The following is a 22,288-nucleotide window of genomic DNA, read 5'->3' as shown; positions in this document are numbered from 1 at the left end:
AGGAAAGAATTGAAGGGATATTTAATATGTGGTCAATGATGCAAAGAAAGCGTACTCCAAGTTCTCTAGTGTAAATTATTTACTACAAAAAAGAAAATGTTTGAGATTCCTTTAGATGAGTGCAATTCAATTATGGAATGTTCTACTTTCTTTATTATTAAAATCTGTTAGTTATAAATAAATTTAGCCACAATTGCAGAAGTTTGGCTAATTTTTTTTATCTAGATTTTGTAGATCATTTAGCTACTTTCTGCAGATGACGATTGGCATCACTGACGCGCGCCGCTTGTGTCTGTGTGTGTGTGTATCTGTTATCTCAACACTATTTGAAGCTCACATTTTTTGGACCTCAACCTCATCGTTAACAGTGACTTAAAGGCAAGGGTGCCGATTTCTAAGTAAATTTGGGGGGCCCATTCATATACAGAAGGTATATATATATATATATATGAGAATTTTAAGACAAATTGCATTCAAATTATGCCAAATATTGTATATTCATAAATACAATAGGGGGCCCACATGAGCTTTGGCGGTCTCGGGCCCCCCAGGATCAGCGCCCTTGCTTAAAGGTTATCCACATTGATATTCAGTCATAGACTTGAGAACAGATAGACCTCAAAAGGGTCTAGAATACAAACTAGCCGTCTTTAACGTTTCTTCGGCGGGGGGAGGGGCACGGTAGCTCAGTGGTAGAGCGCTTCCTTCTAATGCATGAAGACTCCTGGTTCGATCCCCGACCAAGTAAATTTCCGTAGGTACTGACAACATCTTGTCCCTAGGTTTTCTCGGAGTACTCCCGTTTCCTTCCACATTCTCATTCTACCGATTCTCTCATTATCTGCCTTGATCATCCGTCTCCCTTAGCCTAACAACCATAGTCGTAGGACGTTAAACTAACATATTTCTTTTTTTTTTTCGAATATTCGACCCCGGTTGCCTCCCCCCCCCCCTTTGAATCTCACTACAATTTATGATATTTCAACCTCACAATTTGAGGTGTGATTTCGAGGTTAAGTCCAAGAGGATATCTAATCCTCTTTTACCGATTGTAAAGCAATAACGCTTACCATTCATTTACGCCCTCTCTCTAAGTTCTAGTAGGGGAGACCGGGGCACATTTTCCAACTGGCTTTAGTTCTGAAAGGATCTGGTAGATCGCTCCTGCGGGTGGACTGGCTGAAGCAGTAATGCTTGGCACGCCATCTACGCAAGTTTCAATTGAGTAGCTGTGTTGACGTGGCAGGAGATCTTGTGAAATCATTTTTTTTTTTTTCGAAAATGAGTAAAGTAGCAGGTCTGCATTTAAACTTAAAATAAATGTACTAGCGTTAAACGTAATGCTTTGACATTGCATGTACTGAAGATGGTGTTCTTCCTTTACGTAATGATGTGTTTGTTTTGCAAATAATATACACCATTACTCGTCAAGGTTATGTTGGAGTTCAAAACTGGCGATGGGATAGGTTTTCCAACATACGGGAACGGGGCACTATTCCAATATTTTTCTGGTCTCAGTCAATTTCTCTAATTTTAGTAGGACTATAACAAATGCATATAGAGCCTACTGTGTAAAAAAATCTCCGAAATAACAATGTACGGTACACAATACGTAGCCCGTGACCAGGCACGCAGCCAGGGGGAACGTAAGAAAAGCTAATGTTATTCTATACTGACATTTTTTTTTTTAATGACATCCGAACAACCCCCTCGAAATATCGAAGTGGCTGTGGCCCTATCCCTCCCCCAAAAAACAATATTGGATACGTGTTTGCAATTGACTATATATTCTATTGTGTAAAAAACTTTAATTCGAGTGATGAAGATGATGAACATTGTTTATGCATTTATTGCTTTGAACCTTTCTCCAACTCTCAGGCAAAGGAGAAGTGGGTCAGGTACACAAAATGCGATAACTGGGCACACGAAAACTGTACAAAGGGAGATGTATTTTTTGTTCACGTTCATTGTGATTCAGACAATTTTGACTTTTGTTAACTTGTTGATTAGTCCCACCATAATCTCACTTCTCTACACTGTCCAAGCAACATTTTCAGTAAAAGCAACGATTTATTACCTGTGTTTTATTAGCATGTGAAATAGTTGGAACACTTGCCCCTGTATAGTTTTAGTAGGTTGGCCAACTTGTCCCGCATACGGGGCACATTTTCCAACGTCACATAATCACGCTTAAGCATTGGTAATAAAAAATCAATATTAATTTTGTGAAAAAAATACCTACTCCACTTCGTTCATAAAGGTATAAGGAAGAAAATGATATCCTGTTTACCTCTAAATAGGTTTCAGATAAAATACCACACATGCAATTTTAAAAAGTTGGCAAGTGTGCATCGGTCTCCCCTACTCGTGACAAACCAATTAGAAAGAACTAGAACAGAACCGTATATCGCTTGATCAAAACTACAATACCCCGCCCAGGGAATGGTGTTTGTTCCCGGCAATAGAGAGCTAGTATATGGTATTCTGTCATTTTGTCCTTGATTCTAATAAGCGCCCAATCCTTGTCGTTTCCTTGTCGCCAGACAAAGACAGTACAACGCTTGAGGCGCCAAGCCCTTCAATGTTCTAAATATGTCATTGTTGATCTGTAGAACAAGGACTGCTAAGTAGCTTTTCTTTGAATTGAATCATTTCCAAGAACTAGAAAGACCTGACGCTTAGTTAAAACTGGATCTTTTCATCTTTTATGTTGTCCATGGTCAAGGGATTCATACTATGGCATTTAACTGTGTACTTCATCCAAAGCATCGTAAGACATGACACAAAGAGTTTTGCCCCTTTTCTCTTACCCTATATACGACAACGAACTTAATTCAACGCAGACAGGTAGCCAGCCCAAAAATGAAGGGGGGGGGGGGGTAGAAGTTAGGTGGGCCGATCCAACCATATTATGGCTATCACCATATTATTGTTCATTTACAAGCCTAAAGTGAAAATTTTAGAGGGGGCAGTAAAATTTAGGGTGGGGCCCTGCCCCTTAGATCCCTGGATACAGGCCTGGTTCCATGTCTCATAAAGCCTTGACAAGGATGTTAAACTCTAAAGCAAATCCGAGTTGAGTTGCTTTGAGTTTAACGCTCCTTTCAGCAGCAAGGCTATATGAGACAGGACCTACTGACTAACGTGGAATCCAAACCACATGAACTCTCGCCGGGTAAAACAAATCGAAATTTGGAATTATGAAGTAGGAAGTTAGCGCTCTTATCTTTGGCAGGAAAGACTCCTAGTTTGTATCTTCAGTTTGAACCAGGGTTTTGTTTTGTTTCAAGGTATAGCATAAACTTAACATTATTCAGTGGAAGTAGGGTAGAAAATAGGGTGCCTGCTTCGTATTTAGGAAGTTCCATGTTCAAATCCTTTTTTTCTCACCAGTATAATACCTTCCAATATAGTCGTCCAATTTCCTTCCAACATTTCTTCGTAAGTCATATGAGCTCCCTCGTGTCTAAGCGGTTAGTGTACCACTTATGCATGGGAGACCCGTGTTCGAGTCTCGCGAGACTTCATGTGGTTCGGATTTCACGTTAAGAGTCTTCATCCCGGCGAAATTAAAATACTGCTAATTTTACAGTAATTATGTGATATCTTCAAATAGATAAAAGATAATTGAAATATGGAACAAGAGCGCCTTAGACAATATTATTTTGCATGAGGTACCGTTACCACAAGTGACTTAGTAGCTTTCAGCCGTTTAGAAACGCGAAAATAAATGCCGATTTTCAAAATGGTTCGAAATCGAAAGCAGATAAGTGAATCGTGATAACGGTTTCTCATATAAAATAATATTGTCTAGGGCGCTCTTGTTCCACATTTCGATTATCTTTTATCTATTTGAAGATATCACATAATTACTGTAAAATTAGCGGTATTTTTAATTTCGCCGGAATGAAGACTCTTAAGCTGTAGATCCACATCTCCCATAGCCTTGCTGCTGAAAGGGACGCAAAACTGCAAATCAAATCAAATTCATATGATTTTTCTTTTTTTTAATCAGAGGCAGGATGGTGGCTCAGTGGTAGAGCGCTTACCTCTGATGCGTGAAGTCCCTGGTTCGAACCTGGCTAAGTAAGTTTATCAACTTTGGCTATGATGTAGATAGTCAATAGTTAGGAGTCACGTTCGTTAATGAAGGTGACAGAAATCAATCATTTCCATTTTTAACGTTAATCAGTATAGTATAGAGTAAAACGGTAATAGAGAGCGAGAAGTGGTTTCCTGTAATCGATTAGACGTCCAAAGAATGTATTTCATCTTTGCCGTTAACTCTGTACTAAAACCGGAAGTGATAAAAATCCACTACAACTTCTGGTTTCAATATTGATAAATGTAGAGTAAAAACGATAAGAAAGAGCAAGAAGCGGGTTTCTGGAACCGATTTATCGTCCTAAGCAGTAGCGTATGCAGGAATTTATTTCGAGGGAGGTCCAAACCCAATATCAGGGCATTTTATATTAAAATTCCTAAGATTGTCCCTAAAAATAGGCTAAATCTATACAAAAGTCGAAATTTCGGGGGGGGGGGGGGCGGACCCCAAGACTCACCCCCTGCGTACGTCCCTGGAAGCATAGGTATCATCTTCTCTCTTAACTCTCTATTCAAACCGGAAGTGGCAGAAATCAACCACTTCCGGTTTTAACGTCGATTTCTAGAGAGTAAAAATGAAATCTGAAGTTTTACGTCCCACGGTTATGGCGGTTAGGCTAAAGGACACGGTGATGATGAGAGATGAGTGAAATGGTGGAATGAAGAAAGTGGGAGGAAACGGGAGAACCCCGAGAAAACCCATGAGCACGGTGTTTGTCAACCACAAAGTCCACACGGCACAAGCTGGGATCGAACCAGGGACCCCAAGCACCAGAGTGAACGCTCTACCACTGAGCCACCGCGCCCCCATTCTAGAGAGTAGTAAAAACTGTAATAGATAGCGAAAAAATGCTTTTTGCAATTAATTAAGCGTCCTAAAAGTGTATTACAATTCTTTGATAAAACCGGAAGTGGTAGAAATCTAGTTATTAATTAGGAAAATACCACATCAAACAAACCAAACTTTTTGACATGGTGTTCACGTGATAGTGCTACTTATGAGGAGAAAAAAAAATTACATCTTACAATGGTTATTATGTAATAGAAGAAATAAGACATTACGGTTGATAATAGAAATCTCGATTTCCCATTGAAATATATAAAATGTTTCGTGTTGGCCTAGCATCGTAAGAGAGCTAAATATCTAATTGAATTAAGAGACAGTCAATTCCGGTGATGAGCCGACCATACATCACACAAATAAGAACAATCTGAATGGGCATAATCTTTCAATAGGGTGTAACATCACCAAGTTTATTTATAATATACAGAAAAAACTGAAAGGAAGGAAAACAAAAGATTGCCACAGAAAAGTAGAGAATGCAATAAAATGAAAAAAGGTGTCTTTCTTTACATTCATTGAAATCACCAACGTGTAAGAGAATGACAAACAAGAAAGAAAGAGAAAAAACCTTGTATTTCATGTTTTTTCTTTTTTTCTTAGTCCGATCTTGTTATGAGGCCTAATCACCGCGAAATTGAAATACCGCTAATTTTACAATAATTACGTGATATCTTCAAATAGATAAAAGATAATCAAAATGTGGAACAAGAGCGTCCTAGACAATATTATTTTGCATGAGGTACCGTTACCACAAGCTACGAGTCACCTAGTAGCTTTCCGTCTGCAGCCATTTAGAAATGCGAAAATAAATGTCAATTTTCTAAATGGCTGGAAATCGAAAGCAGATAAGTGAGTCGTGATAACGGTATCTTATGTAAAATAATATTGTCTAGCGAGCTTTTGTTCCACATTTTGATTATCTTTTATCTATTTGAAGATATCACATAATTACTGTAAATTTAGCGGTATTTTAATTTCGCAGTGATGGGGTCTCTTTAAAGTGGAAGAAAACCCATGCATTAGTATCTTGAAAATATATGTAAAACGAAATCCAAAAGTGCTTCAACAAATAAAGTAAACTTAGTACATAAATTGCCCACGAAATAAGAAGGGACGACAAAATAAAGTACTATCATCTACTCTCTTTAATTTACTAAGTTTAGCCTCGCCCCTCGAAAAGTTTTTATCGTCTCGTCTCATTTTGTAAATATATATACACAAAGTGTATGCCCTGATTACTTTTTCTTAATTTCATCTATAAGTTGTCAGCAACCTTCAGTGCCACGAGAGGTCACGGAGAGTGTAATATAATAGCATATACCATAATAGTAACATACACTATATCGTAATATAATAACATGTAATATAATAACCTTATTTATTATCTGAAAATGAAATGAAGTGAAATGTTTTGAGTTTAAAATCCCATAATTATGCCCTTTAGACTAAGGCAGTGAATGATGATGGAAGAATTGGTGGAATGAGACAGTGGGAGGAAAATGAAATACAAAATCTTTAAGTTTTACGTCCCACGGTTATGCCGGTTAGGCTAAAAGAGACGGTGATGATGAAAGATGAGTGAAATGGGGGAATGAAGAAAGTGGGAGGAAACGGGAGAACCCCGAGAAAACCCACGAGCCCGGTGTTTGTTCACCACAAAGTCGACACGGCGCGAGCTGGGATCGAATCAGGGACCCCAAGCACCGGAGGTAAACGCTCTACCACTGAGCCACCGTGCCCCCCTGGGAGGAAACGGGAGCACCCCGTGAAATCCCACGGACACAATGTTGTCCATCATAAATTTCCTTGGTCGGAGATCGAACTAGGGACCTTATGCACCAGAAGTAAGCGCTCTACCACTGAGTCACATTGCCCCCTTTTATTGTTTGGGTATATTGTGTACCGGGAGTATTTTTAAAAGGGTGATGAATGCCCTTCATTGTATTCGCACAATCACATTATCAATTTATAGCTTCTATATTGTGAATCATGTCACCCTAAAACAGTCTTTGAGATCTAAAGCTTACATAAACTAGTGTTGCCCACAAGGCTCGAGAAATTTCTCTTCTAGTCTCGTCTCGAATTTGTAAAGGTATTGTCGTATTGTGGACACACACCACACAATTAAAAAAACAATCCAACCATACACAGCTCATGCAAGTTGTAGCACCACGAAGTTTAGTTTTACGATAGCCATAATAAAAGAAAATATGGACTGTATGCAAAACTGAAGGAGTGGTCGAAATCGCTTCAACCAATTAGGATATTAAAACGAAAAAAGGGCGTAGCTGATAGTAATGAAAAGGTGCTTATCCTATTTATTCAGTAGAACTTAATTAAGAGTTCATTATAAAGTCAGCAAAGGAAGATCATTATAATAGTTTGTAACACCTGGAATATATTTGCATTTTGAGAAGTGTTTCAAACTACTTGGAAATCTATCTAGAAAGATAATGTTAATTCTGAATTTCTAACTAATTTTGATTTGATTTGATTTTTGAGTTTAACGTTCTTTCAGCAGCAAGGCTATATGAGACGGGACCTACTGATTAACGTGGAATCCGAACCACATGAGCTCCCGCCGGGAATCAAACCCGGGCCTCCCATGCCAAAGGCGCGTGCGCTAGCCGCTTAGCCACGAAGGAGCTCCTTCTGACTAATTTTGTCTTGATAATTAGCTAAGATATGCACTGGAAAGTGGAAATCAAATATAATCCTATTGTGGCTCAAAACGAGACGAGACTCTAGAGGAGAAAATAAGTAGGCTACAGTCACAAATTCAAGACGAGAAACATAATTCTTGTCTCTTCTCCGAGACGACCCGAAATTCCCGCGTTTTGTGGGCGACACTAGTTCACCCAAGTTTTAGCAACCTCAAACATCATTTTAGAGCTACATGATAAATTACATAAAAACTTTAAATTGATAAAAATGACTGTACAAACGTAATGAAGAGAATTTATGAATGATTAACAAATGGCCCAGTCAGGGCCGTAACTTGTGGGGGGCAGGAGGGGCAACTGCCCTCCCAGAGAAGCTTTCGCGTCATTCGAGGGGGCCCATTTTAAGACAAAATTTTCTTATACCGTGTACGATACGTTTGCGTGTTACTTGCCACGGTGTTACTTGCCACTATTGGAATTTCGTGTTACTTGCCACGGTTACCTTATCGCATATTTATCTGTCTATGGCAGCGTGTCCGTTGCCACGCACCTGCATCTAGATTTGACCTTGAAGGGGTGGGAGTAATTTCCCAAGCAATTTTCAAAGCAAGGCAATCACGTGAAACGAAGAAACAAAGCAAATTTCTGATTTAAGAAATAGGAACCTTGTTACTGAAGAGTCATTTTAAATTTTGCTTGGGGTGAGGAGATCCCTTGAAATAAGCAAAATTTCGCGTTTTTAACTGATTTGCTACTATTCTGTTGATAAAATCTATATAAATCTCAAACTCACGGGGGGCAAATGCCCCTCCCTGCCCCCCTAAATGACGCCCCTGCCTTGTTACATTTATGCGTGCACAAAACTCACAAATTCACACGAAATACAAGAAACAAAACAAGATTCTGAACAAAGGAGTATTCTTGCAAATCTACACAAACAATTGAAGTTCTTCAGTAATTCGAGCGCTCATTTTGCCGCCTGAAAGCATGGAAGAAACGCAATGATTTATATATTACATCACATTCGATCCATACTCCTAAGTGGTTCCAATAGGAACCTTGTCACTGGCGAGTTGCACGTCATAATGATTATAAGTGGGGTTTGTGGTGGACAAACACCGTGTAGATGGGTTTTCCCATTTCCTCCCACTTTCTTCATCTTGCCATTTCATTCATTCTCATCATTCCCGTTTCCTTTAGCCTGCCCGGCATAACCGTGGAGCAAAACTCCAAGGTTTCATTTCATTTTCATTTCAAAATGTAATAGACTCCTGTGTAAATACCTGTGTAATAGACTCCTGTGTAAATACCTGTATTTTTTTCTTGGCTGGAAAGCTCATTCCAGTTTCTTACAATAGCGAAACACACTTTCTCCCACAATTTCTTCTCTCAATTTATGTCTGAATATTCTTGCAAACTTTTTTATATATATATAACGCTGGGTGTTTCTCTATTTCCTCAATTTTTCATCGTCTTTACCACTAATTAAAGACATACATGTATTAGCTTCCATTGCGAACACTTCTTTTCATACTCTACACACGAAGCGAACTGTTATGTGAAAAAACTTGTAGAAAACATCTATTTTTCTTATCTCTCTGCTTGGATGTACCTCGCCAACTTTTCTGTCGCCGTCGCCGCAGTAAGCGGACTCCCATAAGAATTATTGCATTTTTAGATGTTGCCCAACTGTTTCGTCGCCAAGCTGTTGCCTTAGGCCTACCGCTCACTGGCATCATTTTGTTGGTCAACTATCTTGTTGCTCTGGCTAAATGCATTGAGTCTTATGGGAGTCCGCTCACTGAGACGACGGCGACAGAAAAGTTGCCGAGGTGTTGCTAAGCAGGGTGACAGCAGGGCAACAGCTTGGCGACGAAACAGTTGCACAACATCTAAAAATGCATTGAATCTTATGGGAGTCCGCTCACTGAGGCGACGGCAACAGAAAAGTTGCCGATATATATCCAAGTAGAAAGGTAAAAAATAAATGTTTTCTACAAGTTTTTTCACGTAACAGTTCGTTCCGTGTGTAGCGCGTGAAAAGAAGTGTTCGCAATGGAAACTAATACATTCTTTGATTAGTGACTAGCATGTCTTTAATTAGTGATAAAGACTATGAAAAAATAATCGAGGAAATAGAGAAACGCCCAGCATTAAAGAAGAAATTGTGGAAGTGTGTTTCGCTGTTATAAGAAACTAGAATGAGCTTTCCAGCCAAGATAAAACAACACAGGGAAATTACTCCCATCCCGTCAAGGTCAAATCTAGATGCAGATGCGTGGCAACGGACACGCTGTCATAGATAGATAAATATGCGATAAGGTAACCGCGGCAAGTAACACGAAATTCCAATAGTGGCAAGTAACACCGTGGCAAGTAACACGCAACGTACGATACGAACACGAAATCATAAATGAAGCATCAAACAGGTTCACTACAATACGTAAACAAAACAGCACACAAAAGGTAAGAATCGTGATGCATTTCGATATATATTATTAAGGCGCTTAGAAATAATATTAATTCGTATGGCTTTGAGATTTGTCAATATTGTTCCCTTAATTAATTTGTCATATATGGGACGGTCCCAGGAGCGTAACTGACGGCCCCGCAGACCTTGCCGTGCGGAAGAGCTTACAGGCTCCGGGGGGCCTATAAAGAGTAAGAGAAAGATGGGACCAAAAATTAGGAATTTTTTTCTAAGGGGCCCAAATACAGGTATTAATGTTTGTCCCTCAGAAAAAATCTAAGTTACGGCGCTGGGCCCAGTGGCGTAAATAACGGCCCCCCATACCCTACAATCTGGAAAGATGCCCAAGCCTTTACGGGGCTCCCAAATCGTGAAAAGGAATTAAGGTGAATAAGTTTTTTAATAAATGAAATGAAATCTGTCAGTTTAACGTCCCACGATTATACCTTTTAGGATAAAGGTGGCAATGATTAAGGCAAATGAATGATGATGGAAGAATTGATGGAATGAAAATGTGGGAGGAAACGGGAGTGCCTCGGGAAAAACCCACGAACATGATGTCCACCACATACTTAACCGAGGATTGAACCAGGGAACCCCTGCACAAGACGTAAGCACTCTACCACTGAACCACCGTCCAACCCTAAGTTTTTAATAAAGTATTTAGTCAAGGACGCACATACTACCTAAATTAACACTATTAAATGTTATTTTACTATTGCTGATATTATAGATTAAGGGGATTGGAACATGATGTCTCAGTGGTAGACTGCTTACCTCTGGTATGTTAGATCCCTGATTCGACTCCCGGTCAAGTAAGTTTCTAATGGACAACATCGTATCCGTGAGATTTCTCGGAGCACTCCCATTTTCTCCCTCATTCTCATCCCACCAATTCTTCCATAATCATTCTCTTGTCTTAATTATCGGCTCCCTTAGTCTAAAAATCATAATCGTGGGACGTTAAACTCAAATAATTCATTTAATTTCATTTTCAGTTCATTACAGATGAAACTGGTGAATTGTTTCAGCCGCTACTCTGTTGTGGAACACTTTGTGAGTGCAGAAATTAAAAGAAAAGAACTTGTATCAGTTAGATATCTCGCACGATTTCTTTTTCTTTCTTTCTTTCTTTCTTTTTCTTTTCTTTTTTAAACTGCTTAGCAAGTAGTCTGCCTGATTTACCTGCAGCTTTTATTAACTTTACCAGTAACATAACCAACTGTAGAAAGCTTTTTTTTTCTTTCTTCAAAGTTGAAATTAATCAAAACATTCTGAAGGAAAACCATGACTCAGTGTAAATTAAAAAAAAAAAAAAGGAAATCTTTAAAGTTTTACGTCCCATGAAAATGCCGTCTAGGCTAAAGGAGACGGTGATGATGAAAAATGAATGAAATGATAGAATAAAGAAAGTAGGAGTCAAAGGGAGAACCCCGAGGAAAAACAAGCACATGCTGTTTGTCCACCACGAAGCTCACTTGGCACCAGCGGGGATCGAACCGAGAGTGTGGGTTAGTGCGCTAGCATTGAAAATGAAGCGTATCTCAAATTGAATCTGGACGTTGTAGTGAACACATTTCTAACTGTGGAACCGCAATTTGGAAAATGTTGAACTTTTGAAATGTTGAAATGTTGAACTAAGAGCCCAAGTAGGGTGGTAGAGCTAGAGAAATTAGGTCGGATTGTTTCGGTGAAAAATAATTTTAAAAACTGTTATTGATTTTGAGAAATCATTCAAAAACTTTTGATACTCCTAGTGCACCTTACATTCTATTCTGTGTATGTTCTGTTTTTCTTTGTCAAACGAAATAACATTTACGATGTTTGACTTTTTACGAGCAACAGAAATCAATCTGTATTTAGAAGCAAGTTATAGGCTAAGAAAAATGAAAAATTGTGCACGCCTGATTTGTTACAGCGTAAGTATTCATATCCAACATGCATTGTTTTTTTTTCTTTTTTCTTTAAAATTGACTATTTATATTCTTACTAGTTGTTTGACCTAAATAAATATTTTGTGTTTCAGTTGTCCAATTCTCTAACATGCTCATACCAGACTTTCAAAATTTATGTGAGACTAAGTTCAGACGAATTAATGAAAGGCGGAGAAGAAAGAAAGCAAATATTGCCCATTGTAACAGAGGCGTAACTAAGGGGTCGAGGGTCCCCTTAATCCAACAGACAGTGTCGAGTGAAGTCCCTATTTTCATGTTTCTATTGAAAAGATAATATGAAGCATAGATCCATTATTGCAACTTTCAAGAAGGGCTTACTGATGTTACATCACTATATAATAGATCAGAAACCACCACTGTATAGTGGTTAAAAAGTACGATTTATATGAGTTATCTAGTTCCAAATGGGTTTTTGTCTATTTACAGGAAATCTCGAAAAACGAAAATAAATCAGGATCTATATGTTTTCTAGAGAGAGGGATACCGTAGTCTTCATGTTCCTGTGATCCCGGGTTCGATTTTCGGTCGGTGCTTCTACAACTTTCGGCGTTCACCCAGCGTCGTGAGGCAAACTGGGGACTCACGTGAATAAAAGACGAAATGGACACTATGTGTAGAAAGCCCCTGATACGAAAATTAGCTCCTGGCCACGCGTTTCCTCGCTATGCTAGACGTAGTTCCACCAGCGGCTACCAGATGGGGTGGAGCGGCTCAGGCTCACAAATCGGGCCGTTACGGCAAGTGGTTTGTGTTTTTTTTTTAAAAAAAAAAAGTTTTGTAGAACTGGAAATATTTGATCATATGAACACACTCAAGTATTTCCAGTTCTACAAAGCATATGGATCATACAGTTTTCCTCAGATATCCAAGATTTGCAATAAATGGAGAAAAGCCGGTTTGGAATTAGCTGACTCATAAAGGTAGGACTTTTTAAAGCATTGTACAGTGATGCTTTCCGATCTACTGTACAGTGATGAATTCCACAAATCGTTATAGCATCAGTAAGGCCTTCTTGAAAGTTGCAATAAAATCGGCCTGTGATACGTATTATTTTTTCAATAGAAACATGAGGAAGAAACTTCATTGGACACTATGAGGGGACCCCCGAGTACTTAGTTACACCTTTGTTACAGAATATTTTGAATTCTTCCTTCTATGTTTTTCATACATTCGTCTGAACTCAATCTCGCAAAAATTTCAAAGGTCTAGTATTGGAATGTTAAGGAAGTACTCCATCCAGGGCTGGATTTAGGAGGGTGCAAAGGTACACGTGCACCTCCACCCCCCTTCGTTGTACATATACACTACCTAAAGTGAGAAGCTAGCAGGAGTTTTGCAAAAATCAATAGTTTAAGTCAATTTTCTGAAGGTTGAAGGAAAAGAATTAATCGAGAGCAGACATTTAGTATTTTCAAAAGAATTCCTCATTCACATCACAGATGCCTAAAGGCTTTTAAATAACTCAAATCTAATTCAAACGTACTGGTGGTTATTGGTGCACACACACACACACACACACCCTTAAAGAATTCTGGATCTGGCCCTGACTCCATCCCTTTTTCATCCATTCTAGATCAAACATCGAAAACACTGAGTCTACTGTTGGCATGTTAGGGAAGCACCCTTCCATTCTAGATCTCCTTCTTCTTCTTCCTTCTCACCTCAACTATTGGTTGGTGGGCAACATGGAAATTTTAGAACTTCTGTCTCCCTAGGGAGAGCTGTTTCATACTTTAATAGGATCTCTTCTAGATCAATTCTAGAATAGAAACTGTGTCATTAGGGACGTGTTAGAGGTTATGATGACAGGACAGAGAGGTAGGGACGAAGGAGACTGCAATTGATGAATGATATCAAAACAAATAAACAAAAAAAAAATCGTACGTAAAGAGGAAGAGATTAGCTGAAGAAAGTGGAGTATGGAAGCTTCTCAATTGCAACAAGTGACCTGCCAATAGCCCTAATGACAGAATAACTATGATGAGGATGGTTAGTTTTTCTTTTCTTATTTTTTTTTTTACTGATAAATGTTTAAAACAAGAATTGGAGGGAATATGTAGAACAAACCATTAAATATTTATTATTATTATTATTATTATTATTATTATTATTATTATTATTATTATTATTATTATTATTATTATTATTATTATTATTATTATTATAGGATTCAGAAATCCCTCAGACAGTGCAATAAATCACTGTATTTGAACTCGAAATCTTTAGATTACGAAACAAAAAAAACACTAAAAATAAGTTTCTCGTACGTAAACTTGAGAAGGTTTTTTTAACATCATAAAGCACTGTTAGTTTAGTATTTGGGAACTGAGGCCTCATCCGGGTGAAATTAAAATACCGCTAATTTTACAGTAATTATGTGATATGTTCAAACAGATAAAAGATAATGGAAATGTGGAACAAGAGCGCCCTAGACAATATCATTTTACATGAGATACCGTTATCACGACTCACTTATCTGCTTTCTATTTCGAGTCATTTAGAAAACCGGCATTTATTTTCGCGTTACTAAACACATGAAAACAGAAAGTCACTAGGTGACTATTGATAACGGTACATCACGCAAAATAATATTGTCTAGGGCGCTCTTGTTCGATATTTCAATTATCTTTTACCTATTTGAAAATATCACATAATTACTGTAAAATTAGCGGTATTTTAATTTCGCCGGGACGAGGCCTCTTAACTGTCAATGGAGAATTTATCCTTTGTTTATAACAGAGCGTATACCACTTTCAGCGTCAACGCTCTAGGAGACAAGGACCTACAGTTTAACGTAAACCCACAACGTAACGTAACGTAAAACCATACGGGGCTGAGATAGCTCAGTAGTAGTGGTTCACCTCTTGTGTGGGGGAGTTCCTGGTTCGATCCCAGCTTGCTCCACGTGAACTTGGTGATGGACAAATAACGTGTGCGTGAGTTTTCTCGGGGTTCTCCCGTTTCCTCCCACTTTATTCATTCCACCATTACATTTATTTCCCATCATCACAGTCTCCTTCAGTCTAGCCGGCATAAACGTGGGACGCAAAACTGAAATATTTAATTTCATGAAAAACCATACTATCTTATGTGGTATTTAACCCGTGTCTATGCAACAAAAGTAAGAAGGTATTTCTAGAAAAACATTTCTAATAACACGAAACGTTTTGCTAAACAGGATTGCTACATCTTTTCAGTGAGAAGCACAACTTAAACATTTGCGAATATGTATATACATCCATACTTCCAGTCGCTCATTTTGTGTTTTTGTTCAATTTCCATTTCCATTTACTGACCAAAACTGAATCTTTGTGCTGTGTACAAAAGTAGCTGGGCTACATTTGTTTATCAAAGACAACTTTCACCCATTTTGTGAAACCATCTGGAAGGGATTTCTGAAGTGCTTAGGTTGACGGTCATGTGTGACGCAGGAAATAGAAATAATACACACACACAGAGACACACATGTTCGACAAAGAACAATGAACCTTCACCTAAGGAACCAATGGACAACAATCTGCTGAACACCTCCAATGTTGTTCCAAAGACAGGAAATACAAAACATATTGCTTAAAAAAGAAAATGTTAGCGTCTACTAGATGTTTAGCATTTATGGAGAATTATATACAGCAAAAACCTAAGCTGGCTATAGTACAATTGAAAGACATATCTGATTCGAATCCCAATCAGGACATGGGTGTTATGTATTGTGTTTTTAGCGTTCATTTCAATTATTATCACTCATTTTAAAAACTGTGGTCCGCGGGTGACAAATGGTCCTCGAGGTCTGCCCTTGTGGTCCTCTTAGTTTGAACATTAGTCGAAAAAAGACAAATAAACAAACAAAAATTCGAGTGAATTGAATCTGGTCCGATTCCAGCTAGCGCCAAGTAGGCTTTGTAGTGGACAAACGCATAATCATTACACCACTTCATAGGGGGCGCGGTGGCTCAGTGGTAGAGCGTTCACCTCTGGTGCTTGGGGTCTCTGGTTCGATCCCAGCTCGCGCCGCGTGGAGTTTGTGGTGGACAAACACCGTGCTCGTGGGTTTTCTCGGGGTTCTCCCGTTTCCTCCCACTTTCTTCATTCCACCATCTCATTCATTTCTCATTATCGCCGTCTCCTTTAGCCTAACCGACATAACCGTGGGACGTAAGATTTCATTACACCACTTCATCCATTTTCTTTTATCATCACCGTCTCTCTTAGCCTCGAAGCATAAGTGTAGGACGTTAAACCAAAGAAAAAATGAATTACATGATAACAATATATTACACGTACAGAGCATGCAATTTTATAAGGTAAAGCTTATCCAGATTCAAATAGTTTGTATCGATATGTATGCAATGTTTTTTTTTTTTTAATCGGTAACTCATTATTTATTTTTAAAAAAACTAGCACGTATTTATTTTAATACCGTTATAAAATTAAGGAAATTTTAATAGTGTTATTTTTCAAATATAAATAAATTGGTAGTAATATATCCTCAAAACTTTTTTTTAATCATAAATTTTGCTTTTGAAGGAGATAAGAATAGGATGTTTCGTAGAACTTTTTGACTAATAAAAGTGGCTCCCACTTGAAAAATGTTTGAGAATTGCTGGCCTAAAGGGTAGAATCGTAAAACTTAAAACAAAAGAAACACATACACATATTTTTTTTTAAATAATAGTTCTCCAGATTTCGTGAGTCATTGGGGGAAGGTGATAGTGCAGAACGGGCGAAATTTTGCCGAGCGTTACTTGAGTTTGAAGATTTCTCATATTGTAAAACACAACGTTATTTGGTCGATCGACGTCGTTTGGTCGATCAAAGGAACATACTGCTTCTTTTATGATTTTCAGGAATATGGAGACACAATGCAAGACCGTTCACCTTTAACCTATTGTGAAAGTTGTCCCTGGTCCGCCTTCAGCCCGTGTGAGTATGCAGTGGACAAAATTTATTCGTCTCCAGTTCCATTCATTCTACTCCTCTCGAAGATCCGGGTTCGATTCCCGGCGGGATCTCATGTAATTCGGATCCCACGTTAAGCTGTAGGTTCATGTTTCAAATAGTCTTGCTACTGAACGGGACGCAAAATAAGAAAAAACCCAATCCAATCTACCCATCTCATCAATTCATTTATGACCTATTATTTTCATTATAATTATTCGTTAATTATGTCCTACTGTTTTTCAACACGAGACGTTCAACTATTTACGTTGTCTCGGTTAATAATTAATAAGACTTTCTCGTCTGTCTCATAAATTTGTAGACGTCTTGTCTCGTCTCATTTATCGAAAAATTCGTTATTGTCTTGTCTCGATTTTCGAGAAAAATCTTTCTCGTCTCGTCTCGATTTGTAAATTAAAATACAAAATTTATTCCCCGATTTTTTTTTCTTAATTTCATGCAGAAGTTATCGAAATCCTTCCGTGTCACGAGAGGTCTACGAAAAGTGTGGTATAACAATATTTACTATTGGAATATAATATGTAATAACTTGCCTATCTTTAAACGTTGATAAATGTTCTTCAACGTTTCCGTGCACTTTATCAATTTACACTTTTACACTATACATTGTGGAACACCAAAGTAGTAATTAAAAATTAAGCCTTGGGTGATTAGCCCACGAGACTAGTGAAATTTTTCGCCTTAAAAACAAGACAAAATCTCGTTATGTTTCTAGTCCCGTCTCGAATTTTAAGACTTACAGTACTTTTTAAAATTCGAGTCGAGAAAGAAACATGACAATTCCACAAAGTGGTAGAGCGTTCTATTCTGTTGTGCGGAGTCCCTGGTTCAACCTCAATTCGCGCCAAGTGGGATTTGTGGTGTACACACATCGTGTATGTGGATTTTCTCTTGTTTCTCCCATTTCCTCCCACTTTCTTCATTCCACCATTTCCTTTATTTCACATCATGGGACGTAAAACTGAAATATTCCATTTCATTTCATAACAATCCCAGGAGTTTCGTGGGCAACATTAGTTCAATTAGTTTCTCCAAGTCCAAAGTAGCTCTCTAACACTGTATTAATGTTACATAATTCATATTATAAAAGCTACAAATAGATAAAAGTGACTGTAAATACGTATAATGAAAGAACATTTATCAACGTTTAAAGATACGCAATTTACTTTAATGATACTGAAACACTTGAGCATATGTAATACTTAAAACATTTGAGACATACTGTATGTATTTGAAATATTTTTGTGAGATATTCTAATGTGTACAAAATGTGTTGCAACTGAAGAGTTTTACTTTGTACAGAAGCCAAATGATTGAAAACTCAGAAAACCGCTTATTGGGTATACAACCTGCAAAATCAAACTGTTTTGTTGGTTTGTCTACCTTTTAGGATAGAGATGCCAGATAATTTGAGTATTCTGAATTTTAACAGTATGAATTGAAAGGGCGTAAGTCTGAAACATGCAGTTGGAGAAAAACGATGTTGACAATTTAAGTAGTGTTTTTTTTTTTCTTACATAAGACAATGTAATATGCAGCATTTTATTCCGATATTGAATTGAAATGTTACCAGGAGGTTAAACAAGCATGGCAAAAGCCACAAATGTGTTTAATGCAAAAAGGACATGAACTCGCTTACGCCCTTATTACATCAAACTTTACAATCGTAACTAAAATATTACATCTACACTGTTACTATTATGTCAGCAGGTTACATGAATATACGAAAGTGCTAAATATAAAATGTAAAAATTAGTTAAGTTAAAGAAATTATTGAACATTGTAAGTACAATCTGATGATTAAGTAAATCTATTTTCAAAAAACTGTATTTTCATGTTAACTTTGAAATTCATTGAACAAAAATATTAATTATATTGCACTGAAAATTTGTTGATATCTGATACATGAGAAAATTATAATTTAAACATCTTCTAAAATAGAGCTATTGTCCTCGTCAGGGGTGCACCCACGAGGAGGGTCCACCGCACCCCAAGGACACCCCAAGAAAACTTCCTAACTTAACATACATTCATACACTTTCTCAATAAATGTATATTTGTTTCTACAGGGAAATGATTGATGTAGCATAAAAATTTCATCTTATGCTTCATCTGTACTCTTTCTCTTATATATATATATCTAAAAAAAACAATAGTCTATCACCCCCCCCCCCCCCGCAGAAAATACAGGTGCAAGTATTTTACAATTACTTATCGTCTTTTCGGATGTAGTAGCTTATACTATTGGACCCCCCCCCCCCTCAAACAAAAATTTCTAGGTGCGCACTAGGTCCTCATTATGACATATGAACAAACGAGTATCATTATTATAGGGAAAAAACTAAACTGTTCCCGTATGTACATGAAAATAGAATTCATATCTATATTACATACTCGCGATTTCGGTTCCCGATCAGACACAACTTTCGCAGTGTTGACTTGATATCATGAGGCAATTGGGGAGCTCTTGAAGTAAATTACCGTATAATCATCGGTGTGCCCATATATTTAATACATCCCAATAGTTTCTTCAAAGAATGATTTTTTTACGTTACCAGGGTTTGAGACAAGACGAGACGAGACAAGAAGATAAATAATAATAATAATGGCTCGTCTCGATCCTCGAAAAGCTTTTCTCGTCTCGATTAGTAAGTTTATGCCTTGATCAGTGGCGTATTTACGATTTTATTTCAGGAGGGGCTTTGCTAACTTTCGGGGGGAGGGGCTTTGCCTGAAAATGTGAAAATTCTGCAAGATATTTCATATACTTTACTATAGTAAGATTTCGGGGGGGGGGCTTAAGCCCGAAAGCCCCCCTAAATACGCCACTGGCCTTGATTGTTTCTTCATTTGATCAAAAAGTTACCGGAATCTTTTCACGCTACGAGAGGTCCATCAAGGGTGTGGTATAACAACATTTAAAACCATGTTTATTATTAAAGTATACTCTCTAATGACTTGTATGTCTTTAAACATTAATAAATGCTTTTTTATTCTGTTCAATTTCAGTCATTTTACCAATTTATACTTTTTGTGCTATGAATTATGTAACACTAACATAGTGTTGGAGAACTAAAACTTCATTGAACTAATGATGCTCACGACTCAGAAATTGTTGGTCTTGTTTTCGAGACGAGACTTTTTTTTTTTTTTTTGTCTCGTGGACAACATTCCTAATGGACATTAGTAACCACAACCATTTGTGTTTCAAAAAAAAAAAAAAAAAAAAAACTTGTACACTCATATCCAAAATGATTGTCGCATATCTATATTTGTCTTCTTGTAAGAATATAATTTGATAATGATTTTGCAGGGTACTTTTAATACTGATACTGTGTATAATCGGAAATATATATTTGTGGTAAATTTCATAGGAAAAGAAACGAAAATCATAATGAGTAAAGTAAAATTTTGTGCTAAATGGACAAGAAAATTTTTATTTTCGTTATGTTGTTCCTATTTATTACTCGTTTAGCATGAAATTTGCCACATACATTGTCTTTGCCGATTATACACGTATATACTAACATTGTAAGAAATACTAGGTGAATTCTTTATCAAATTATATTCCTACAACAACATATTTATAGACATGCGACAATAATTTTGGACATGAGTGTACATTGAGCGACAAAAGTTCATTTTGTTTGGTAAAAATTTATCTTGGACCAGTTTCAAGACTGGAATGTACAGAAAAATTACAGTTTTTTTTTTCAACTTACTAAAAACTACTCAAATTGTCCTTCCATTCTGAAGTTATTTACGAAACTAATTTCTCGAAACGAAAAAACTTTTGTCACTGACTGTATATTATTTGTCTCCATCTTATACCTTAGTTTCCTATAGCGCTACACCAATATTAGCGCTTTCGAAATTTGAAGCATTGTTTGATTAGCGCCTACATTTAAAAACATTTAGTACGTATCTCATTACAGTAATAAATCTTAGTATACATAACCTAGATATTTAAAAAATATATATTTCAGTTTTACATCCCACAATTAATGAAAATGAGTGGTATCGAAAGATGTGATAGAATGATAATGTGGGAGAACCCGTAAAAATCACGAATACGATGTTGTCCACGACGATAGTGCTTAGACTGGAATCGAACCAGTAACCCTTCGCACCAGAGGCGAGCGCTCTGCTACCCACGACTCCCAATGTAACGCTGCCCCCCTTCCAATGTAGACGCTGAATAAACATTACTTTTTTTTATGTAAAGTACTTTTAACAACGATAGCTTGCAGTAGAAAACGTAGACAATGGAAGTGTTTTTGCTTTGCAAGAGGATGTTTTCACGTTCGTGTTTGATGGCCGGGTATCCTGTGTTTTCCCATACTTTTTTTTTTCAGTTCTACCACGCGAATTTCGAAATTGTACTTTAAATATACACCCTTGTTAAGTAACTAATGCACGCGTCTTCTGCGCACAGAACCCGTTTTCAATTCCCAGTGGGAGAGCATTGAATGCCTTACTTTTTTTAAAAAAAAAACAAATTCCACTTTTATATGTTAGGTTCACGTCTTACGTAGCTTTAGTTCTGAAAACACGCGTCAAAGTGTAAACGAAGGAATAAGTCATTGTATATAAACAGATCATTATTATGCTAAATATGTTTACCAACCTGGTTTTGATGATAAGCAATCCCTGGATTCGGGAGTAGCGATGCCATACGGGTTCCTGTATGCCTTCCTTCTCTCGCAGAATAACTTCACACTTGATTCACACACGTACGCACTCACACACATATGCAACTACTGCCAAATGAGAGCACCCACTTGCAAAGGGAATCTTCTTCTCTCTCTCTCTCTCTTCACGCCACTTGGTCCTCGTGCAAAAGCACCACGCTGTCTTACGCCGACTACATGCAGCTGACCAATCGCTGCCGCTGTGGGCGGGGTCAGGGTGAAAAGAACAGCGGCGCCATAGCTCACAATGTGGGCAGGAGCTGGGGAGGGGATGTTAAGGTGTCGCTCATAAGTGATGTGAAGTCCTACCGCGGACTACCGGGTGGTCCCAACAGTGTTGCTTCCCACAATACAAACACTGCTTTCAAAACATTTTCGAGATTTCAAGATAATATTATTCATTCTTTATTGTTTATTTATTTATTAACAAAATTAGATTCAATCCCTTTGTACACTATAGTAAAAAAATGTTAATGTGCTTTCTCGTATTATTTCTTTTGCATGAAACTTCGACCTACAGTTTAACTTGGAATCCGAACAAGTATATAAGTACATTTATCTTCACTAAGAATCGAACCCGGATTTTCGTTCCCAAAATTGGTAGC

The 22,288-nt window shown here is 37.6% G+C and overlaps 1 protein-coding gene across 2 annotated transcripts in view; it reads right to left on the bottom strand.

Moving 5' to 3' along the window:
* LOC145676180 (uncharacterized) overlaps positions 1–21,821 on the bottom strand; it is a 54,453-nt gene extending 32,632 nt beyond the window's left edge. For both annotated transcript variants that reach the window (XR_014129314.1, XM_081747086.1), the window contains exon 1: positions 21,620–21,821. Coding sequence is in view for 1 of the 2 variants with exons in the window: in XM_081747086.1 (XP_081603212.1) it covers positions 21,620–21,667 (48 nt within the window). In the remaining variant the exon portion in view is untranslated. The remainder of the gene's footprint in view (positions 1–21,619) is intronic.
* Positions 21,822–22,288: the final 467 nt, after the last annotated feature.

This window comes from Thermobia domestica, chromosome 18 (genome assembly GCF_964235325.1).
Source record: "Thermobia domestica chromosome 18, izTheDome1.hap1.1, whole genome shotgun sequence".
In the NCBI taxonomy this organism is placed as follows: Eukaryota; Metazoa; Arthropoda; class Insecta; order Zygentoma; family Lepismatidae; genus Thermobia; species Thermobia domestica.
Note: the sequence above shows the minus strand (reverse complement) of the source record. Positions and strands in the feature narration are given on the sequence as shown.